The sequence below is a fragment of the Peromyscus californicus genome, unplaced genomic scaffold (genome assembly GCF_007827085.1).
Source record: "Peromyscus californicus insignis strain IS unplaced genomic scaffold, ASM782708v3 Scaffold_1__1_contigs__length_55948999, whole genome shotgun sequence".
Classification (NCBI taxonomy): Eukaryota; Metazoa; Chordata; class Mammalia; order Rodentia; family Cricetidae; genus Peromyscus; species Peromyscus californicus.
The window spans coordinates 24,974,612-24,999,017 of record NW_026294492.1 but is presented as its reverse complement, the minus strand read 5'-3'; the positions used below and the strand labels follow the sequence as shown (position 1 = coordinate 24,999,017).

The 24,406-nt window shown below is 37.0% G+C and overlaps 1 protein-coding gene across 1 annotated transcript in view; it reads right to left on the bottom strand.

Moving 5' to 3' along the window:
* Nucleotides 1-24,406, bottom strand: part of Birc6 (baculoviral IAP repeat containing 6) — a 205,629-nt gene that overhangs the window by 93,254 nt on the left and 87,969 nt on the right. The window contains 12 exon segments of the mRNA XM_052746262.1: nt 1,657-1,790; nt 2,695-2,805; nt 5,882-6,008; nt 6,506-6,660; nt 8,925-9,041; nt 12,092-12,245; nt 14,240-14,373; nt 16,393-16,548; nt 16,896-17,079; nt 18,110-18,325; nt 19,666-19,797; nt 23,878-24,005. Coding sequence (XP_052602222.1) covers nt 1,657-1,790; nt 2,695-2,805; nt 5,882-6,008; nt 6,506-6,660; nt 8,925-9,041; nt 12,092-12,245; nt 14,240-14,373; nt 16,393-16,548; nt 16,896-17,079; nt 18,110-18,325; nt 19,666-19,797; nt 23,878-24,005 — 1,748 coding nt within the window.

The following is a 24,406-nucleotide window of genomic DNA, read 5'->3' as shown; positions in this document are numbered from 1 at the left end:
GGTGGTTTTATAACTGTCTATATAACTCTAATCTTCTTCTGACCTCCATGGGCACCAGGCATGCATCTGGTACACATGCATACATGAAGACAAACCATTTATTCTGACATCCATGGGCACCAGGCATGCATCTGGTACACATGCATACATGAAAACAAGCCATTTATGAACATAAATAAAATTTTCATAAAAAGAAAAAAAAACAGAACTTGAATTCAGGTTAACTGACTCACCAATGGTCATTGTTTTCAGTGACTAGTAAAGCAAGAACTAAAAAAAAAAAAAAAAAAAAAAACCAAAAAAAAACCCAAAACAACAACAAAATCAACACACCCTAAAGCTAAAATACATCTATGCCAAGTGCCAAAATCCTCTTTCCCAAACTTCTTTCTCATCAATAACATAAGTCATGGTAACCAGTACTCAATGAGCAGACCATGCTTCAGGTTAAGGATGCCTTTGCAGAATTTCTACACAGTTGTCTTTTTTTTTTTTTTTTTAAAGATTTATTTATTTAGAAGAGGGCATCAGATTTCATTACAGATGGTTGTGAGCCACCATATGGGTGTGGGGAATTGAACTCAGGACCTCTGAAAGAGCAGCCAGTGTTCTTAACCTCTGAGCCATATCTCCAGCCCCACCTCCTTTTTAAAATTATTCTAATTTGCTTTGCTAGAAAAAGAATACAATTCTAGAGGAATTTATGAAAAGTGAAACACAATAAAATCCATGAAGTTATTTTAGAACTACATAAAAGTAATTGCTAATGACAAAAAATAAATTACAGCACTCTTAGCCACATTTCTGACATAAAACCAAGACATACAGAAAGCTTAATCTTTTAAAATAACTTTTTTAAAAATATAATTTATTTATTTTTATTTTATGTGCATTGTTATTTTGCCTATATGTATGTCTGTTTGAGGGTATCAGGCCTTGGAACTACAGATAGTTGCTAATTGCCATGTGAGTGCTGAGACTTGAACTCAGGTCATCTGGAAGAGCAGTCAGTGCTCTTAACCACTGAGCCATCCATCTCTCCAGCCTCCTAAAATAACTTTTACTATAAGTTAAAAATGATTTGACCACTAGAAGTATTTCACCAAGAAACAGTAATCAAGTAGGACTACTTAAATAAAAGCAGCACATTATAGCATAAGTGAAATTTATATGAAGAAAATCTACAGTGAGATGCATTAAACTCATTCCTGAGCACTATTTTGGGTGGTTTATTTTTTGGTTAGAGTATATCATTAATGTCATAAAATGATTAAAATTGTCAATCCTAATAATAGCACACATTAAATGAGAAATTGCACAAAAACTTTAATTCCCCCCCAAATTTAATGTTGTTTACTAAATTATTCAAAACTAACAACAAAAGCTGGGCATGATGGTACATTCCTTTAATCCCAGCCCTCAGGAGGCAGAGGCAGGTGGATCTCTGTGTGATCCAAGTCAGCGTGGTCTATGTAGTGAGTTCCAGAACAGCCAGGGCTATATAGTGAGACCTTATCTCAAACAAACAAACAAAATGAATCTGTGTAGACAAAAGCTTACTATCAGCTTTTCGGGATGGCTACTTTTAAAGGATTACACTTTACAAATCTGTTTACTGAAAAGTTTGTGCACATCACTAGTTGAAGACTGTATTACCTGAGGGCTGTGCTGATTCGTCCCATGTGGACTGGTACCAGAAAGAAATTTCACTAACACATGAATGAGGTTTGGGTCTGAAACCAACAAATGAGCTGTAGTCTCCTGATTTCCAATAGAACTGCTGGAACCAGCTATTAAAAAAAAAAAAAAAAAAAGGGTAGGGAAAGCAATAAATAACCCCTAGCAATAATGAAATGCAGTATTTATAAGCAATTTCTGTTGCAAAGAACAATTCTACATTCCTTATTAAAGCAGAGTTCAATCACATGGGCCTGTGGTGCAGGCCAGTAATCCCTGCTACTTAAGATGCTGAAGCAAGAGGAGAAACCATAAGCTTAGGACTGCTGGAGCTGGAGATAGGAGTTCAAAGCCACATAGGGCAACTCAGGAAGACCCTGTCTCTTGCTCAAAAATATGAAGAGGGTTATGGATACAGTCTTACAGTAAAGCGTTTGCTTCACAACCCAAAAGCCCTGAGTTCAATAACCTCTACTCAGAAGACAGCCCTGGACTTCCTTCTCTCTTCTCACCTACCACACGTGTGCTCTCACCTCTCTTCAGACTGTAAAAACGCATTGAGTACATGTTTCTATAATGAACAGACAAGTGGAAAGGACCCAAATCTCAAGTGTCCTATTTTAGAGAATAACCCTCCCTTTCCAGAAAGAGAAAAATACACACTTATTTGGGAAATTTTAACTCAGTTCTCTAAGATAAAGTGAGGCATAGGCTATTCTTTTTTATCATACACAAGTTATATCCTATGAACTATGGATAGGTAACACACACTTTGTACTAAATCTTCAGTATCACAGTATACAGGAGATAAAATACAAACAGGAACTGGAACAACACTTTACATCAGTGTAAAAGGTTTTCCATTAAACTAAATTCATCAAAATATGCCATAAAGAAAAATGAAATAAAAAGCAATGAATCCTTAGATTCATTTCATTTAATGGAATCAACAACTTAATAGTAGAAATATTTTAAAGGACATGCCAGAGACCTATAGAAACAAATTTTTGAACTTACAATGAAGCTGCATATTTGTCATGAGTGTTAGGCTATGAAGCACAAGGCACCACGTCCGGAGCAAAGTATTTGGATACCAAGCTAACACTGTGAGAAAGCTAGTTATTGATGCTACATAAAAGAGAAAGGGAGAATGTATTTAGTCAGGATAACTGAATGTTTATTAATACCTCATTAGCTAGTAAAATACACAAACAAAAGTATTCCCCAACAACAACAACAACAACAAAAAAGGCTGGCCAGTGGCACACGCCTTTTATCCCAGCACTTGAGAGGCAGAGGCAGGAGGATCTCTGTGAGTTCGAGGCCAGCCTGAGCCACAAAGTGAGTTCCAGGAAAGGCACAAAGCTACACAGAGAAACCCTGTCTTGAAAACCCCCCCTTAAAAAAAAGTATTTCCTACTAAATACAAATAAAACTGCAAGAGTCAGTAACAAGGGAGCTGGAGAGAAGGCTAGGGGATACGAGCCCTTCCTGCTCTGCCTAAGATCCTCACAAGATCACAAATGCACGGAACTTTAGAAAGTCAATAACAAGTCAAGTTTTTAAGCTCTGCACATGACACACAATGTAATGTTATTATTAAAAATTTGCTATACTTTTCATCTAATGTAATTTCTTTATAAGTTATACTCTTTAGAACAAAAATCTTACTAAAAAGGCACACTGAAAAATGTGGGGTTTAGTAGACCAGTGGAAGTCAATAAAACTTCAGAAGAAAAGGACAAACTCAAACTAATTAGGTAACCTGGGAGACACAGAAGAAGCAAGAGCTCGTGGCGCCCCTTTAATCTCAGCACTCCAGGGGCAGAGGCAGGTGGGATCTCTGTGAGTTCAAGGCCAGCCTGATCTACAGAGCAAGTTCCAGGACTACACAAAGAAACTCTGTCTCAAAAAACAAAAACAAAACAAACAAATAAGAAGAAGAGGAGGAGGAGGAGTAAGAAAAGGAGGAGGAAGAAGAAAAGAAAAAAAGGGGAAGGGGGGACTATGATTGGAGAGATGGCTCAGAGGTGCTGAGTTGAATTTCCAGCAAGGTGGCTCACAGCCATCTATAAAGGGATCTGATGCCCTCTTCTGGCATGAAGGCATACATGCAGACAGAGCACTTAGTCATACCAAGGGGAGGGGAGGGGAGGGGAGGGGAGGAAAGGAGGTAGAGAAGGAGGTGGGGAGAGAGAGAGAAAGAGAGGGAAGGAAGCAAGAGCAGTCCAGGAAGTCTAAGAAGTTATTCAAAGTACACAGTGCCCATCAAATATACCAGTCCATGCAGGACCAGGACCAGGCCCCCAAACTGCTTTTAAAGCATGCTGCAGAGATGCTTGCTGACAGCTGTAAGGAGTTCTGAAGACCTGGAATGCTAAAAGCAGATGCACTTTAAAATCCAAAAGTAAGAGACCATCAGATTGGCCCCAAATGGCACAACTTTCAAGTTCAACAATTAGAATGATTAGAAATGTTCATTTTGAAACCACTAATTAAAATGTTAATAGGCCTGTCAATCTCGAAAATTGTCTTACCAAAACAAAACAAACGACTACAAGTGACATGTGCTTCTAATTCCAGCTCTTACGAAGCTGAGGCCATAGGTTTAAGTAAGGCCAACCTAGGCTACAAAGCTGTCAAGAACAAAGGAAAGGAAAAAAGGAGGGAAGAGGAAGACAAAAGAGGAAGAACGGGAGGAAAAGTGAGAAAAGGGAAAGAGAAAGGGGGGAGGGGAGAGGAAGGCAAGACCTACTCAGCTCTGCTTCTGTTTTATTTTTTTAAAGATGGATTTATTTTTATGTGTATGAATGTACTGCCTGGACACGTGCGTTTGGTGTCGAAGGAGGCATGGTGGATCCTCTAGAACTGGAGTACTAGATGGCTGTGAGCCACCATGTGGATAGTGGGAACAAAACCCAGGTCCTCTACTAGAACAGCAAATGCTCTTAGCTGCTGAGCTGTCTGCTCACAAAAACCTCACAAAGTCATGTAAATGAGAAGCTTCAAATCTTCATGTTCACTTTCAGAGGACATAGGATACTATACGGGCTAAGAAGGGCAAATGTCTATCCAAAGGTCACCAAGTAAACAAAAGGCGCAACTATGAAGAAGCAATGTATACCACCTGGGGTGAATGCCCCAAAGAGAGGGAATTTATAGTTAAAAAATTTAAAAAAAAAAAAAAGAGTAATGTTGAATGAAGGAATTGAAGTGTGGAATGTCAGGATATTGTACATATCCAAGTGAACAAATAATCAAGACACATTCCCAAACTTACAGACGTCATGGTATTATTAACCCAAACATGAGCTTTCTCTGACACAGGGAAAAAATCCTTACTAAAAAGGAAAAAATGATTCCAACAACATAAGCAGAAACACAGAAGAAAAAGAGTCCCAAAGAATAAAGTAGCAAAACCTTATAGCATGGAAAAAACACCATAAAATGAATGTAAACATGCTGAAGGGATAGACAGCTCAGCATGGAAAAGCGTCTGCTACATAATCTAAGGACCAAAGGTAAAAGCCCCAGCACCCATGTAAAAGGTTGGAGGTACAACACCCAAACTCTAGTATTGAGCAGAGACAGGAGGACTGCTGTGGCTTACTGGCTGCCAACCTAGATCCAGGTTCAATAAAAGACTCTGACTCAAGGGAATAAGGAGGACAGTGAGTAGACACCTGACACACTCCTCTGCACACAGAAGACAAACAGACATAGACACTCACGCACAAACATCTATGGATGGAGGAAGGGAGAAAAGGAGGGGAAAGAAGAGGTAAAGCAAAGTCACTATGTGACCCTGGCTACACTGGAACCCACTACGTGTCCCAGGGCAGCCTAAAACCCATGCAAGACCACCTGACCAAAAACATTAGCCAGGTCTAACATTGAGTTTCAAAAAGAGTACACCATTTATTTATTTATTTAAAAATTTGCTATAGGGGCTCATTTTGCAGTTCTATTTTGGTCTGTAACTCACTATGTACACCAAGCTGGTCCTAAACTGACAGAAATCCACCTGCCTCTGTTCTCAAATGCTTAGAGTAAAGGCATGCACTACCACACCCACCCAGAAAGCACTTCTTTCACCAAAACAATACAACTGTAACAATACTGTACATTTTTCTCTCAATTATGACCATTTAAAAATTTGCTAGTTGGATTACATTAATAGTTTTCCAGCTAAAAAAAACCTTACCTTGATTTAATGAGATAACAGGTATCCGATTAGCATTATACAAAAAAATATCTGCTCCATTCTCTTTGTTCCCTGATGAGCTAGAATTAAGGCTCAATGTGAGCCACAACTGAAGAAGTGATTCCAACTTAAAGAAAAAGAAAGAAAACTAAGAAAGGGAAAATGTACTTATATTACAAAGTACCACTTAAACAAAAATCTTTACGATTATAAACTTGTCATGAGTAAATAATTTCTGATTATCTTCTAGCTACTTTAATTTGGTTCACAAGCAAATAGATCTTAAAATCTAATTTATATTTTAATTATAATTTAACTTAATTAAAATGTATAGTTCCCCTCATACCTCATGTTTTCCTCATGAAAACTGAGTAAGTTAATTCTTTTCAACCACAGGTTTATACATACATATCAGAAAGAAAAGTACCAACGGTTAAATTCATGAAAATACAAAATGGCTGATCACTAAAGAGTGGGCATTAGTAAGTATTCCTAAGATTTTTTCTTAACTGAATTTAACAAAGAAACCATCATGGTCAGGTCATTTATGAATTTCCAGTCAGTTAAATCCATTAATAGAGAAGTAATTTGTCAAAATTCATTGTTTTTCCCCTAAAGTCCTACCTGAACATGATGGACTTGAAGCATGGAAAACAGCTTATTGAAACAAACATTTAACATTGGGATAGATGATAACTGTATAATGAGCTGGCTGTTCTGGTTTGTTGCTTGTAAACTCCCTAGAAGTGAATCATCTGTTCCAGTTGGAGATTGTGAAACTGAAAATCAAGCACAAGTACCATTTTATAAGCAAGTTTCAGAACACATGTGAATTTATCAACAGTCAAGAATAGGCTAAAAACTTTTATTAAAGTTAAATTCTGTACAATGGTTCTATAATAGTACTTGTGGAAATTGGTTTTATGAATTATTAGATATTTAAGAAGACAGGGAAAAGAGAGGCTCCCAAAGTTACAACACTAATCTCTAACAATTTTCCAAAATTAATAAAAGGGAAACCTGACTATTTATTAAGACGGCAATTTTAGAATATTCTAGTATATAAAGTGCATCAGTTACTCTCTTACTGTGGTATTAAACTTAGGATATAGCATTCTAGAAAGGTGCTTTGCCACTGACCTAGACCCACAATCCTGTAGTACATTATTTCTTAACCTTGACTGCACTTGAGAATCAACGTTGTAGCTTTTCAAAGTTTGCTGATCAGATCACACAATAGCTTAAATATATATATATATATGGAGCAGAAAATACAAGAACACTGTGGAAATTTTTTTTTTTTTTTTTGGTTTTTCAAGACAGGGTTTCTCTGTGTAGCTTTGCGCCTCTCCTGGAACTCACTTGGTAGCCTAGGCTGGCCTCGAACTCACAGAGATCCACCTGGCTCTGCCTCCCAAGTGCTGGGATTAAAAAGAAAATTTTATCATACATTCAGAAGAGTATTACACTAAAAAGGGACACACCTGGTGCAGGACAGTAGTCAAGTGTAGACGATTAACAGAAGCAGGTATTATTGTAAAAAGACTGCCAATAAATTTAAATAAGCAATATCAAATAATAAAATAGGATCTTGGGGGAATATGTCACTGTCTCATATCATGAGGGGACTGGACCCATTATAAGAGGTTCCCATATTAGATGGGAGATAATGCACAGTATTTTTTTATGTGCTAATAGTAGAGGTCTTCTCCCTTTACTCCATCTTCTGTGAGCAAGAAATAAATGCAGATTGTAAACTTCCCATTTACACAGGGAAGGTTTAAAACCCCAAATTCATGAGCCAAAATATATCTGAATTCTCTTCTACATATATATATATATATATATCCATCTACAGTTCTTTATTCATTTAGCCTAGGAGAAAGAGAAGTGGTGTGTATACCCAAGGGAAAAACATGTTTGTCTTTGATGAGCAGGGTATTCCTCAAAATGCACTTCCCTGACAGGAGTAAATATAGCAGTGTTCATCCACATCAGCAATGGCCAAATCTGGCAGACCACCTGTTTCACCATTAGAAAAAAATCTGCCTTCCTTTAGCTGTAATTAGAATGTAATGTCTCTCAATTCTGGGGTTCAGTTAGGAGATCTTTAGCTGACATTTCACTTATACCTTCCAGCCCAGTATTTCAGAATAAAGATGCTTTTTTCAGAATAAAAATATTTTAAATAGTTATTGAATGAATACTGTGAATGTAATCAATGAATACCAAAAACGTAATTAATATCATGAGTGTAATTAATATCTTGAATGTAATTCATGCCACTGAATTGTGAACTTAAAAATGGTTACAATTGGCCGGGCGGTGGTGGCGCACGCCTTTAATCCCAGCACTCGGGAGGCAGAGCCAGGCGGATCTCTGTGAGTTCGAGGCCAGCCTGGGCTGCCAAGTGAGTTCCAGGAAAGGCGCAAAGCTACACAGAGAAACCCTGTCTCGAAAAACCAAAAAAAAAAAAAAAAAAAAAAAAGGTTACAATTGCAAATATTACGTTCATTTAAAAAAATAAGACAGGTGGTGGTGGTGCACGCCCTTAATCTCAGCACTCGGGAGGCAGAGCCAGGAGGATCTCTGTGAATTCAGGGCCAGCCTGGGCTACCAAGTGAGTTTCAGGAAAGGCGCAAAGCAACACAGAGAAACCCTGTCTCGAAAAACAAAACAAAAAGGTGGAATGTAATCACCATACAGTATATGTGTGTACGAAGACAGCAATGTCCTTAAAAAAAAATTTAAAGTTAGTTGTGTCATGGATGTATAATGCAAGTAATGAATTATATAGTATTCCCCAGAATTCCCTCAACCTCACAACAGCACAAAAATAGGAACATGCTTTAGGTGTTTGGACTGAAGTTACATGGAACTATATTTGGCCTGAGCCTAAAATGTCCACATTGTCTTATTTAACTACCAAATTATATAGGCTGCATGCTATATACTCTAAGCTCTTTGAAATTTACAGCAGCCATAGAATTTTAAACTTGTTCTTGATGAGTAACATTTGATACTCAGGAATAATCAAACTTACAAGTAGGAGATGTATTTGTTAACGCTTGTAAAATGGAATCTGCTTCCAGGGTAGACATCATTTTCAACATAAGTTCTGCTTGCTGTTCAAGGCCAACTTCTAGACGAGCATCTAATGCTACAAAAAAAAGAGATACCTGATCAGTTATTACTCATGTACTTCCTAACAGAAACCATGGCAACATCTGGTCCCAGAAAGGGCTGACGAGGCTTTGATTTCACAAAAAGAAATCCTAGCATGTGGTATTAGAACTAAACCAGGGAGAACATCTGAGCATGCAGATAAAGATGGGAAATGAACAGTACAGAGACAGGTGGAATAAGTAAGTGACACAATGACAACAGAAGGAAAGACATTCAAATGGGAGATGGCGCCCTACCCCAGCCTCACAAAAACAAGAGAAAACCAAAAGAAATTCAACAGAACTATCAGACATAGAAATAAATGTTAGCTTATCACACTTGACACAGATAAATGTGTAGACACATACATAGTAACAGTCACTAAGACAGTAATAACTTCTGTCCAAATCTTGGTTTTTTTAGACAAATTTTTAAAATACACTACTAATTATAGAAGAGACTAACTCCCAAGTACATGCAAAAGCAGTAAATGATGAATGAGAGTCATCTTACTTTGCCCAAGAACTAGAAAATGCTCAAAAATAATGAACACTTATCGATCTAGAAGCCACTTAAAGGAGTCCTATTAGTCATATGAGACAATTTACATATCCAAATAAATAAAAGTAACTTTGGGAATATATTTAATAACTATATATGAAAATTATCAAAATTGGGGACTGGGGAGATGGCTCAGAGGTTAAGAGCATTGGCTGCTCTTCCAAAGGCCCTGAGTTCAATTCCCTGCAACCACACAATGGCTCACAACATAATGAGATCTGGTGCCCTCTTATGGCATGCAGGCATACATGCAGGCAGAACACTGTATACATAATAACTAACTAAATCTTTAAAAAATTAAAAATTAAAAAAAAAAATAATAAGCTGGGTGGCAGTGATGCACGCCTTTAATCTCAGCACTCGGGAGGCAGAGCCAGCCTGTGACTTCAAGGCCAGCCTGGTCTACAGGGCGAGATCCAGGAAAGGTGCAAAGCTACACTGAGAAACCCTGTCTCAAAAAATAAATAAATAAATAAATAAATAAATTTATATATATAAAGATCAAAATTATAAATACTATGTCTACAGCTTACAATAAAAACAGATGAGTAACAAATGATATTAAAAAATAGGCACCTGCCGGGCGGTGGTGGCGCACGACTTTAATCCCAGCACTCGGGAGGCAGAGCCAGGCGGATCTCTGTGAGTTCGAGGCCAGCCTGGGCTACCAAGTGAGTTCCAGGAAAGGCGCAAAGCTACACAGAGAAACCCTGTCTCGAAAAATCAAAAAAAAAAAAAAAAAAAAAAAAGGGCACCTGATTAAAATAGAAAATCAAGGACCATATTAGAATTTAACATATGTAGGAAAATATTCAGTGTCTCTCTCTCTCACACACACACACACACACACACACACGTCTACACAAATACATAACACACACATACAGATTTAGTAAAAAAAAAACATTTAAAAAAGTCAAATTCAGTTCTGTAGATAAATATGTATATGTTGCTAAAACATACTTTTTTTGATCTAGGACAACAATATATCCTTCAAGAGCCAAAGCCACATAACAAACACCCCAATAGCAGACATCAGAAGCCCTCTTTTGAGCTGTTACTCAAGGTTGTCTATCCAAGAGCCTCCCAAAATATACTGTTGCTACTGCCCTTGTTTGCCCCTAAATGTGGAAGGTTGGGACCCTATTGTTGAAGATATCATACACTTCAGAGCAGGGTACAGAGACCCCGAAACTGGAATTGACCTTAATGTTTCCTCCTTAAGGACCAGCTTTCATGGTACCAGAAAGTGTCATGTAAGCTTCCAAAGGAGAAAGCAACAAACAGTCCTATCCAGCCATGATGCCCACAAACTACAGTAATACCCAGCATGGCACTATAACCCTAAGAGTACAGTAGGGACAGGCATATATTGGTAGTAACCAGCAACTCTCTAACTGACTTAAGATCTGCTCAACAAGAGAGGAACCATGCCTGGTACTGGACACCTAGCCAACTAAGTGCTAGTAAAGCCACGGATTTTGAAGAACAATCTACAACCACCAATTTCCTCAATCAACACAATCCCTGACAACAATCTAAACATTAGTTTCTATGCCCACAGGTAAGTGGAGTCTTCACCCCATCAAGAGAACTTCTCTTTCCAACAGATGGAGACCATTACAGAAAACTGTAATCAATCAAAATGCAGAGCTGTGGAGCCCAATCCCAATGGATATACCAAGAAAACACACTTGTACCTAAGGTTCAGGAAACACTGTGGAAGAGTAAACACAAAGACTGCTAAGAGCCAAAGGATTAGGGAATTTGCCGTGACACTGTGTCTCCTTAGTTATGCCTGATGCTACACCCATGAAATCTCACCAATAAATATAACTGCCCAAGCAGCCTGAAAACACGCATATGAGTGACATTCTACAGACTGAGCAGGTTATATTTATGTATTTCGAATATATACATACATACATAACAATGAAAAAAAGCAAGGAGGAGTATTGGGGGTGATAGGAAGAGGCAAGGGAAGGAGGAAATGATATACTTATAATCTCAAAGTAAAAGAATTACAACAAAGTAAAAGAACGTATTCTCATTTCACATATCAAACAACCATCAAATAGCTTAGGGTCAGTCTTACTCTGAAAGAGAAACCAGAGTGGACCATCAGTAAGTGGAAGGTCTTTAAATATGCTAACAGAGCCGGACGTGGTGGTGCACGCCTTTAATCCCAGCACTGGGGAGGCAGAGGCATCAAGGTCTCTGAATTTGAGGTCAGCCTGAGTTAGAGAGTGAGATCCAGGACATGAACCAAAACTACACAGAGAAACCCTGTCTCAAAAAACAAAACAAACAAAGACAGAAGAAGAACAAAACAAACATGCTGACAGAAACAGTTATGAATGGTAAAGGCAGCACACAAGTGACAGCAACTCAGCTACTGTATACTCAAAACGCAAATTCTGAAAGGAAAACACAAATTCACAATGTTTTTAGCATATGAGGTAAAATATTCCTATGCACACTTACCCTGAGATACTGAAACACTGACAGTCTGGGATCCGTTCTTCTCTGTGTTTGACGGTGGCTTTGCTACAGGCATCCCCAGGCCTCCAATGTATGGGTTATAATTATAGGTACCGTAATCAGCTCCCCAATAGTCATACCAGGTACTGCTTATAGGCTTTAAAAAAACAGAAAAGTTAGTATTTTTAATGGATTATACAATTTGTAGTATGTAAACTGGAGTAAGTCTACAAATTAAGCATTCTCCCTCTTTTAAATGCCCCAAAATTGTTGGAATTTTATGAATTTACAAAATTCTTCAGTAATATCCTACTCATTTTTCAGACAAAACATAAAAATAACTTAGAATCAGAACCTGAAAGGTAACCAGCACCATTAATAAAATTATGTAGCCCAAAGAGCAGTAATTGTATAAGGTATTACAGCTGTATCTCCATTAAAAATTGAGGGAGAATAACAAAGAAATAATGATAGCAATAATCTCATCTTGGGTAAGACTCCAAGTGGCTGTCCGAGAATAACAAAGAAATAATGATAGCAATAATCTCATCTTGGGTAAGACTCCAAGTGGCTGTCCGAAATGCTGGTAATCCATCACTAACATTTGCTGGCTTCTAGAGATTATTACTATAGTTCTTCATGGAAATATCACTTTAAAACGAAAATAAGATGTACTTTGCATGAAATTGTCACTTTATTTTTACTTCAAACTTTAGAAATTTGTTTATACGCTCGGGAGGCAGAGGCAAGCAGATCTCTGTGAGTTTGAGGCCAACCTGTGCTACAGAGTGAATTCCAGGAAAGGCTCCAAAGCTACACACAAAAACCCTGTCTCCAAAAAAATAAATAAATAAAAAATAAAAGAGAGAAATTTGTTTATTTAGTATGATACAACTTGAAGAAATTAATTCTCTCCATCACAGAAATGCTGGGGATCAAAACACCATTGTCATTTACTTCTTTAAGTGTGTTTATTGTGTTTAATTGTATTAAAAAAATAAATGTTATATAAAAAGTATATTTATTACATTCATTGGTGCATATCTCTATCTACTGCAATGCCCGAAGAAGGCATTGAGTTCCCTAGAACTGGAGTTAGAGATAGTAGTGAATCACGGGTCCTCAGGAAGAGCAGCCAATGCTCTTAACTGCTCAATTTTCCAGCCCCCTTGCCACTGTTTTTTTTTTTTAACTATCAAAATACTGCAGCTTAATGTACTTTATGTATGCTGAATAATGGGCTGGGAATAACGAATTTGGGGATAATGTGCATGGCTTGCCTCATTACTCCCTCTTTCTGTTAGATAAGCAAAGGATTTGCCAGCTTATTAACTTTCTCATACCTTCAACTCTTGTTGATTCTATATATTGGTTGTTTTTTCAAGACAGGGTTTCTCTGTGTAACAGCCTTGGCCATTCTGGAACTTTGAAGACCAGGTTGTACTTGAACTCACAAAGATCTCCCTACCTCTGCCTCCCATGTGCTAGGATTAAAGCTGTACACCACCATGGCCCGCTTATAAATTTTTTCTTTTAATATCTATTTCTTTAATTTCTTGACATCTATGTTTAGGATTGACTATTTTTTATTGAGAGCTATTGAGATGCATTACTAGGTTATATATTTATTTGATATATAATATTTTTTGATATAAGTACTTTCTGTTATGAACTTTCTTCTTAGAACTGCCTTGGCTATATCTCAGAGGTTCTGACAGGACACATTTTCACTATCATTTGTCACTATGAATTTATTACCTCTATGATTTCTTGGATGACCCACTGTTTATTCAAAAATGTGTTTAAGTGCCGAGTTTTTTTGTGGTTTCTACAGTTCCTCTTACTATTGCAATCTACTTTTACAGCATCATGGTCTGATAAAACACAAGAATTATATCAGGTTTTTTTGTGCCGTGTTTGTTGAAAGTTCACTTGGATCCTATGATGTAATCATTTGATAGAAAGTTTTAAAAAAAACTATGCACTGCCTCTGTATACAAATCTGTTAAATCCTATTCATACACAGTCTATCTTCACACTGAAGTTTTTTTTACTTGTTTTTAGTTTGAAAAACCTTGCTAAGAAAGCTTTTCTCTTTCATGTAATTACTAGAAAAAACATGTAAGATGAAATTATTCTAATACAAAATACCTTAAAAACTTTGGCTGCAAGAGGATCTTTTTCTAAATCAATATCTAAAGGATCAATGTCAACTTCCATTAGATCTTGAAGTAGCTCAAGGTCAATTTCCTTATCTTTTTCCAAAGAAGAGAGAGGAGGTGTACCTTCAAATAAGTAAAAAAGATATCACTGGAAGAGTTTATTACATGAAATTTAAACAAAATACTGCTTTATGTTGTTGAACTAAATATTTCATTTGCATAGAACATACACATACACACTTCAAAATATTTAAATATTTATATATAAGTATTAATCAGCATGCAAATTTATCACTCTAAACACTATGAAAACAGCAATGCAATATCTGATTTCCTAGTGAGAAGACCACATTATTTGCTCTTCTTAAAGTAAGTGGCATAAATTTTACTCTTCAAAATAATTACTGGCATATCTAAAATGGATTAATGTATCTTTTGTTACACCTCCTACATAATACTTTTATGGTATTTTAACTATCATTACAGGTAATATCATTAAGTACACAGGCTAAAGCAAAAAAAGAATTAAGTTATACAACTATTTACTTATCTACTATGTATTAGAAATTACCTTGCTCTCAGATGTCTCCAATTTTTAAGTAGTTTCTACACTTTGCAATGATTACTTTTCTATCCTTCCTTTTCACTAAACATATCTTTATAGAATGCCAGCAAATGTGAGCCTTTACTAGTTTCTATATATGTACATAAAGATCAATAAACCTTCTCTATCCTTACTAGATTAAGAAAAGGTTAGAGGTAGAGGTGCATGATAATTAAGCATTCTACAACATAACCAGCTAACAGAGCGTACTGATGGCAAAGGTCCTACTGTACTGGTAGGTACACAATAAGCCTCTTGGCAGCAAATATGAACTGTATGCAAAGACAGAAGTCTTTCCAAATGAAGAAGGAATCAGCTAAAAAGACTGCACTATGAGGGAACATAGGACTAAAGAACAAGTAGTTGAAAGTGATAGCAGGGTGTTAAAAATATGTGTGAGTGTATGTTTGTTCAATACTAAACAAAATTTAGTTTTGCAAAGGATTATCCAGATCACAAAGGATCCTACATGCAAATTAACAAGTACAGATTTTAAAAAGAGAAAAGACACATAATATCCCAATATTTGGATATTAAAGAGCTTTCAACTTTGTCTTCATCACTGAGTATTTTTATAATGTTTTCTACTTTGCATTTTCTTCAACAGTAAGTGATGGTTAATCACAACTGTCACCTTGAGATCTATAATTATCTGGAAGTCAACCATCTAAGCATAACTGTGGGAGATTTTCTTGATTGTGTTAACTGAGATATGAAGGCTCACTCACTCTTGGTGGTACCATTAACTGTACTGAGATTCTGGAATGTATAGAAAACATTAAGTGAGCATTTATCCATCTTTGCTTCCAGATTACAGATGTGATGTGATCGGCTTAACAAGTTTATCACTATGACTTCCCTAGTGATGAAACAAAACCACAAATTGTAGAAAAAAATAAACACTTCCATTATGTTTAGACATTTTATGGATGTAAGTGTTTTGTCTACATGTACATATATGCACACCATATGCATGCCTGGTGCCCACATAAGCAAGAAAAGGATGTCAGATCCTTGAAATTGGTGGTTGTGAGCTACTATGTGGGTGATGAAAACCAAAGAAGTGCTCCTAACTAACTGCTCAGCCAACCCTCCAGTCCCAAATGCTTTCTTTCTAAGTTGCTGTAGTCTGGGTATTGATTTTTCACAGCAACAGAAAAGAAACTAAGATAATATATGAAAATACTTACAGTGTTATAAAATGTAAGAAATATATAAATTATACTAAATTAAAATGCTTAGAATATTATGAAATGATAGCACAGTGGCACGTGCCTTTAATCTCAGCACTCTGGAGGCACAGGGAGGCCTGTGTTCGAGGCCAACCTGGTCTACAGAGCTAGTCCTGGGACAGCCAAGGTCATACAAAGAAACCCTGTCTTGGAAAAAAAAAAAAACAAAAAAAAATTCCTGTTTTTCAAACAACAGAAAAATACAAAATTCAATTTTATATGCCATTAACATTCCTCAACTTGAAGCCTATTTTCATTTAAAGGACAGAAGTAAGAGCTATTTTAAATATAATTTAAAAATCTCACCTGCTATATCATGTGTCAAAGGCTCATCTATGGTTTCCAGCAACTGAACAGAAGACTGCGGAAGGGAGTCATCAGAGTCACCAGCTGTTGCTCCTACATCATCACTCGATGTGCCTTCTTCCATCGCTTCTGCAGCTACCGGAGCCAACAACTCTCCTGGATTGGAGGGGATAGTCCTAACCACTTTAATAATTTATATGTTTTTATTACTCTTTTGTAACACATGAAGAAGCTAACAGATTGGATCCCTAAGGTCACAGAAGAACTAGTGAGCAGCATTATCATTGGTGGTAATAATGAAATATGGGCTTCCCCACCAATGTATTCTAATAACCTAGCAATTTATTAAAACCACTGCTCTGTCATCATAAATATAAGAATTTAAATGGTTACCACTGCAACATTTATACATTTAGGAAATCTCTTATAATTTCCTTTAGACAATACTTGAGCAATGATAAACTAATTCTGACACACCATAGGAGAAATTAATCCTGACAAACCTGCTAAAATATCCTGTAGCATACAGGTTAACGAATACTGAGCCCAAGCACCACCCCAAGAGATGTCTCCTCTATTGAAGTCAGTTCCAACCAGAAGCAATAGCAGTCTTTCCAGCTGTGGCTCATTCACAATCTCACACAGATGAATAGTTGGCCTTGTTGCATTTGCAATGCGTGCTAGAACCTGAAACACATCATAAAATCACATGCTTAAATAGTAGTTAAATTGGCCAGGCCGTGGTGGTGCACACCTTTAATCCCAGCACTTGGGAGGCAGAGCCAGATGGATCTCTGTGAGTTCGAGGCCAGCCTGGTCTACAGATCAAGATCCAGGACAGGCACCAAAACTACACAGAGAAACCCTGTCTCGAAAAATAAAGGAAAAAAAGAAAATACTAGCTAAATATAATAATAATAATAATAACAACAACAATAATAGAAACACTGACATGACAGTTTTCAAAGGAGATGATTTTTATCAAGTTATTTAAAATGAAATAAAACAAATATTGTGGAATAAATACTATATTTGGTTTTGTTTTATATTTACTTATCTATTTTCAAGACGGGGTTTTTCTGTGTAGCTCTGGCTATCCTTGAACTCATTCTGCAAATGAAGCTTCCCTGCTCTGCCAGCTGTAATTAAAGGCATGAGCCACCAAACCCAAATATTGCATCTTGTTTTAAATCTGGATGAATACTTACAAATAAATAATGAATGAATGAACTGCAGGAAAGGAATCATAGCATTCAAAGTCACTTAGTAATCTCATTTATGTTTACTTATTTCCTATATGAATTAATAGATTATCTACAATAGATTACCCAAAAAAATCTACATTTCAAACCCTCAAGTTTTGATTTTTTTTTTTTTGTTTTGTTTTGTTTTTTGGGTTTTTGGGCCAGGATTTCTTTGTGTAGTTTTGGCTTTCCTAGAACTAGCTCTGTAGCTCAGGCTGGCCTCAAACTCACAGAGATCTGCCTGCCTCTTCCTCCAGAGTGCTGGGATGAAAGACAATACTATTGTCCAGGCAAACCCTCAAGTTTTAACCAAATAAAAAACTGCATCTGATTTTCTCAGGAATTGGGGGGGAAAGTATTTTTTAAAAAATCTTTCAAGGCACAATAAGATAAGGAAAATAAACAGAAAGCAAAAAAAAGAAAATTGCTCTTTTTCTTCGTATAGACCAAAAACTGTATCATAACTGACTTACCTTACAGACAAACAGTAGCAGGTCTGCATGGCACGTGAAATCCATGGACAGGAGGAATAGGACAAGCTTCTGCACTACTGAGATACAGCGCTCATGGGCCAGAGTAAATGGAAGAGGCTCTACCTCAGGGCTCTCTTTTGTTGTTGTAACTTCAGTGTCTACATTAGAACGAGACCACTCTGCTGTCCGGCGCAAGCGAATCAAATCCTTAAAATGCTGCAGACAGAAATTGACATGATTTAGAGCAATGTTTATTTAATGGAAACCTCTCAGTATATACGCCTGTGAGATGAAAATATCCAACTGAAAATTTCCAATGCACAAAACTTTCATATAAATCATAAAGCTTCGAAGAAACAATGGTGATGTTTTGTCTGAAAAAGCTGTCTCTTCTGAAAAAGCCTCAACCCTAAGTGACCTTGAACCTCTGATCTTTCTACATTTACCTCCCAGGTGTTAGGATTACAGGAGTTCTGAACCATCACACCTGCCTAAAAGTTGAAACTATTAACAGCTATCTATACTGACTGACATAAATCATCTCCTATTTAAAGTACATGACATGCAAAAAAATTGCACAAAGGCCATAACATAGATTAAATCCAGTATTTAAAACAAAATTTACCAAAACATTCAACGAATAATTAATACAAACTAGACAGAAATAAAGTCACTTCAAAATATTGGATTCAAATTATTTCAAAATCTTGAAAAGTTTAAAGTTGAAAAATCAATGTTACTTGCAAATTTGGATTAATGAAAATAAATTTAATGGGTATTTCTTGTTTTCTCTATTTTGAGACAATAGTCTTGCTTCTAGTCCAGGGTGGACTTAAACTTGTGATCCACCTACTTCAACCTACTAAATATTGAGAATATAGGCAAATGCCACCATGAGAAAAAAAAAACTTTTTAATTATATGAAAAAAAAAATCACTGGAACTTAATTCTGATGTGGCAAAGACAGTTTTTGAGAGATATGCACCACTGGATACAAAAAAGTTTTAATTCCAAATCTAAATCTCCCAAAAACATAAACTGAAGGAAGAAGAAATGTCAACAAGCACTTTCCATATTAACTGTCTTTAAAAGGATAAGGAGCGGGCGGTGGTGGCGGCACACGCCTTTAATCCCAGCACTCGGGAGGCAGAGCCAGGCGGATCTCTGTGAGTTCGAGGCCAGCCCGGGCTACCAAGTGAATCCCAGGAAAGGCGCAAAGCTACACAGAGAAACCCTGTCTCGAAAAACCAAAAAAAAAAAAAAAAAAAAAGGATAAGGAGATGGTATTTATAACCCGTTTTATGATTCATGAAAATAGACAGAACCATCAATGTCAAACGACCAATTCCTAAGACTGCACAATAATCACTCTATCTCCAATTTACTCTCAAGCCACTCTAAAGGTCTGTACTAAGCGGTGAAGTCTGCATTTCCTACATTAAAAATGAGTATTCTGATATTGAGTATTGACAAGAACAACATGTAATCATTATTATAGTAACAGTAGTAACAACCATCATTACAGACACGATTGCACAGCAAAGAAGAGATCTTACCTTGGAGGTCGCCTGCTTTAGTTTTGCTTGCTCTACCAGAAGTTTATATGATGAGCCTTTGTTACTCTGTATTTTTTCTTTTTCCATCTGTTCCACCAAAGCCTTCTGTTTCGCCTTTAGTAGGTTAAGTTGCTTAAAATACAAATCAACAACTTAATCTTAAAAATATCAATGTTAAGAACAAAATGTAAATAATTATACTTCTTACAGAATTCACACTTCAAATAAATAACTAATCCTCTGAATAACCTAGTAATAAAACTTAAATGATTTTTTTAAAAGAAAAACATTGTTTCTCCATTCATCATTGAATATTAGTAAGTTCCTTACCCATGGGAGAAAGGAGGTAATTAGAAAACTTTCTTATAGAAGCTGATTTTTTTTCAATACTGGAAAATAATTATTTATTTTAAGTACATAGAGAAAATATTTTTTATTGCTGAAGAATTCTTAGCTTCAATTTAATGAGAATTTCACTTCATAGTAGTAAATATTATGAATATGTCTGAGTATGTCTCTCTTACTGTTCAATAGCCTCTTCAAATATTCTTTATTTGTGTGTGTTCCCAAGTGTGTGCAGCACACACGTAGATGTCAGAGTACAATGCTATAGAGTCTGGTCTCCCCCTTGAACTAAAGTCATCCTGCTTTTGCAGCAAGTGCTTTTACCCCTATGCCTTTTCACTGGCCCTACAATGGCCAGTGAAAATACAGATTCAACTATGGTTTTAAGAAATAATAGGGATCTCCAGGTGGCGGTGGCGCACGCCTTTAATCCCAGCACCTGGGAGGCAGAGGTAGGCGGATCTCTGTCAGTTCGAGGCTAGCCTGGGCTATAGAGCAAGTTCCAGGAAAGGCTCCAAAGCTACACAGAGAACCCCTGTCTCAAAAAACAAACAAACAAAAAAAAAAAAAGAAACAAAAAAATAACAGGGATCTTTTTAAACAGTTTACTCAACATCCTTTAATGAAGATATTCTTCAAAATTGCAGCTTATTACATATATTAAGTGATGAAATATAATCATATTTTAAACATTCTCCTGTATTCATGTGTTCAACTGTGACAGCCAATTCTGATTCTCTAACTACAAGTCATCTGACTGCTACACCATCTCCTTTACCCCTAAACCACAGTCCACAGTCTGTAGGAAAAACAGAGAGAGAGAGAGAGAGAGAGAGAGAGAGAGAGAGAGAGAGAGAGAGAGAGAGAGAGAGAGAAAAGCACTTTCTACTTGTAACAATTTTATGTGTTGACCAGCTTCCCCATTTATCCATCCACGTATGCAGAAAGTTATTTTAAATGAAAATACGCTTAGAAAAACATGGGGAGAGAGAGAGAGAGAGAGAGAGAGAGAGAGAGAGAGAGAGAGAGAGAGGGAGGGAGAGAGGGAGAGAGGGAGGGAGGGAGGGAGGGAGGGAGGGTGGGAGAGAGGGAGCACAACCATCAACATAGCTATAGCTATAAGTGTTTTGTTTATACACACACACACACACATATATATTATATATATGTATGTGCATCACATGTATGCTTGGGGCAGTTAGATGTCAGAAGAGGGTACTGGATGTTTAGGAACTGGAGTTATATATGGATTTGAAATATCATGAGAGTGTGTCAATCAAACCAAGATCCTCTACAAAAACAGCAAGGACTCTTCTTAATTTCTGAACCATGCATGAGTCCAGGCCCAGACACAGCTTGTTTTACTTACTTACTTACTTACTTGTTTGTTCGTTCATTCATTCGTTCCTTCATTCGTTCATTCATTCATTCATTCATTCATTCATTTTTAGGAGAGATAGGATTACAGGGCTAGAGAGATGACTTGGCAGGTTAAAAATCACATGTTGTTCTTCCAGAAAACCCAAAGTCAGATCCTAGAACTCACACCAGGTGGTTTATAAACTCCACCTCTAGGGAATCAAACACTGTCTTTCTGGTCTCTGTGGACACCTGTATTTACAAGGCATACATTCACAAAGACAGACAGACAGACACACACACACACACACACACACACACACACACAAATGAAAGTAAAATAAAGCTTTTTAAAAAAAAATTAGTAAATTGGCTGGAGAGATGGCTCGGTGGTTAAGATCACTCACTGCTCTTCTAGAGGACCCAAGTTCAGTTCCCAGAATGCACAGGCTATTCACAATCAAGTTCCAAAGGATTAAATGCCTTCTTCTTGCCTCAAAGGCACATATGCAGTCAGTACACACAAAAAAGAACACAATACAGTACACTCTAACTCGCAATCAAGGATACAGTTTATACTTTGAGAGAACTAACCTTTCTTTTTGGAAATCAAACTCAGCACCTAGATTATCGCATACATATAGTCTACTACTGAACCACACCAAGAATGAGAACATTTTTCAAAATTTATAACTACCTGCTGATTCAAAACAAGGTGACACCTCTATAAACTCAATTCTTCAGATAAAAATGACATGATAAATAATGTTTACATAGTGATTCAGGAGAAATGGTTATAAGATATCCTACACCAGAACTACATTCTAATACATGACTACCTATGAAAGCGAAGTGTGGAGGTACAAGTGAACACAAAAGGAGAAGGGATGGAGTGTGTGTGTGTGTGTGTGTGTGTGTGTGTGTGTGTGTGTGTGTGTGTGTGTGTGTTTGTGCTTTCTCTTTATATTGCACAAAGCAACAATGGGAAATGAATCTTTAAAAACTACAGGGTTAGGCGGGCAGTGGTGGCGCACACCTTCAATTCTAGCACTCAGGACACAGAGCCAGGCAGATCTCTGTGAGTTCAAGGCCAGCCTGGTCTAAGAGCAAGTTCCAGGACAGGCACCAAAACGATACTGAGAAACCCTGTCTCAAAAAACAAAAAACAAAAACCAGGAAAAACAAAACAAAACAAGAAAACAAAAAACAAAAAAACTATAAGATTAATCACCAGGAAAATGGTTAAATGGGTTTCAGAACAAAGAATGTAATCATACTTAGCAATAAAAAATAAAAGTACTATGGGTGGAACAATGGCACAACAGTTTGCTGCTCGCTCATGCATAGGACCTGAGTTCAGTTCCCAGCACCCTCATGACAGCTCACACCTATGTGTAATTCCAGTTCTAGGAGACTGGATACTCTCTTCTGGCCTGCCTCCTCAGTTATCAGACACACACATTCAGGCAGAACACTCATGCACATAGAAAGTAACATAAGTAAAATCTACAAGGCAAAGTACTGATATACTTGATATAGAACACAACTCTGAGGAAAAGCAGCTAGACATGAAAGGAAACACACTACACACCTGCCTGCCAATATTTTACTGAATCAGTACACACAATAAACTACACAAAGTAAAAGAACAAAATACAACATGACCGATGAAAACACACAAATTAATGACGAGAAGACTGCGAACACTCTGGTAACCCCAGTGGCATGGGCATGCTATTCCAGCTCAGTGACCATGGCATGTCTCTTTGAGAAAGTGATAATGTACTAATGTCAGAAAAATATGTCTGTTTATCCAAGCAAAAGACTAAAAATATGCACTTAGAATTTTTAAAAAAAAGAAAGAAGCACATGCAGAAATCCTGGATGAGAAAGAGGGCAGGTGGTCCCACAAACTTAAATTCAATAAATTAAAATCTAAAAGGTAGAGTGGCAGCTGACAAACAACTTCAATCCAAAGATCAACTGGAAGCCACTAGGAAAGTGTTACTGGGTTTGTACGGGGGGTGGGGGTGGGGGGGTGGGGAGATAAAACAGGGTAAATGGCAGCACAGAAAGACAGCCAGAGTAAAGAAGGAAAAAGTCAAGAAACCCTATGAAGAGGCAAACAAAGCCCTTGAAGAATAGTAACAGAGAACCATAAAATTTAAAGAATACCAAAACTAAGTAAAGTAGATCTTTTTCCATTTTACATATAAGGTTGTCAAAATGTTAAACCAAGCCGGGCGGTGGTGGCACACGCCTTTAATCCCAGCACTCGGGAGGCAGAGCCAGGCGGATCTCTGTGAGTTCGAGGCCAGCCTGGGCTACCAAGTGAGTTCCAGGAAAAAGGCGCAAAGCTACACAGAGAAACCCTGTCTCGAAAAACCAAAAAAAAAAAAAAAAAAAAAAATGTTAAACCAACACCCTGGGCAGCATGTTCCACACTTGTCTAAGGTCAATGATCCCAAATGACAGTCTCAAAACTAAAACAAAGTTACTGACCATTACCTGCTTATGATGAACAAGCTGCTTTCTGATTTTCCTGGAATATAATCTATCGAGGCTACTGCCTCCCTTAGATGATCTATTTAAGCTCTGAGTGTGCAGATTATTGTTGATGAAACTCCACTGATTACCTGGAAAGAAAAGCTTTTGTTAATAATTCTGTTAAATATGACTTTAAAGTAACTTCTATACCCAGAAAACAAAAACATAACAATATATCAACCAAAACAAGGCTTTTGAAAGTAAGACAGCTCTCTGGAGGTTAAACAAATGACTGACAACAGAGATCTGTATCCAATCTCTTCTTGAGCATCCCAGACACTTTCTGTTACAATGCTTAAGATTCATTTTGACAGCACTCGGGAGGCAGAGGCAGGCAGATCTATGTGAGTTCAAGGCCATCTTGAACTAAAAAGTGAGTTCCAGGACAGACAGAGCTACACAGAGAAACTCTGTCTTGAAAAAACAAACAAACAAAAAGATTGATTTTGAACAACATAGCTTTGATGTGTTCTAAACAAGAAATAATGAT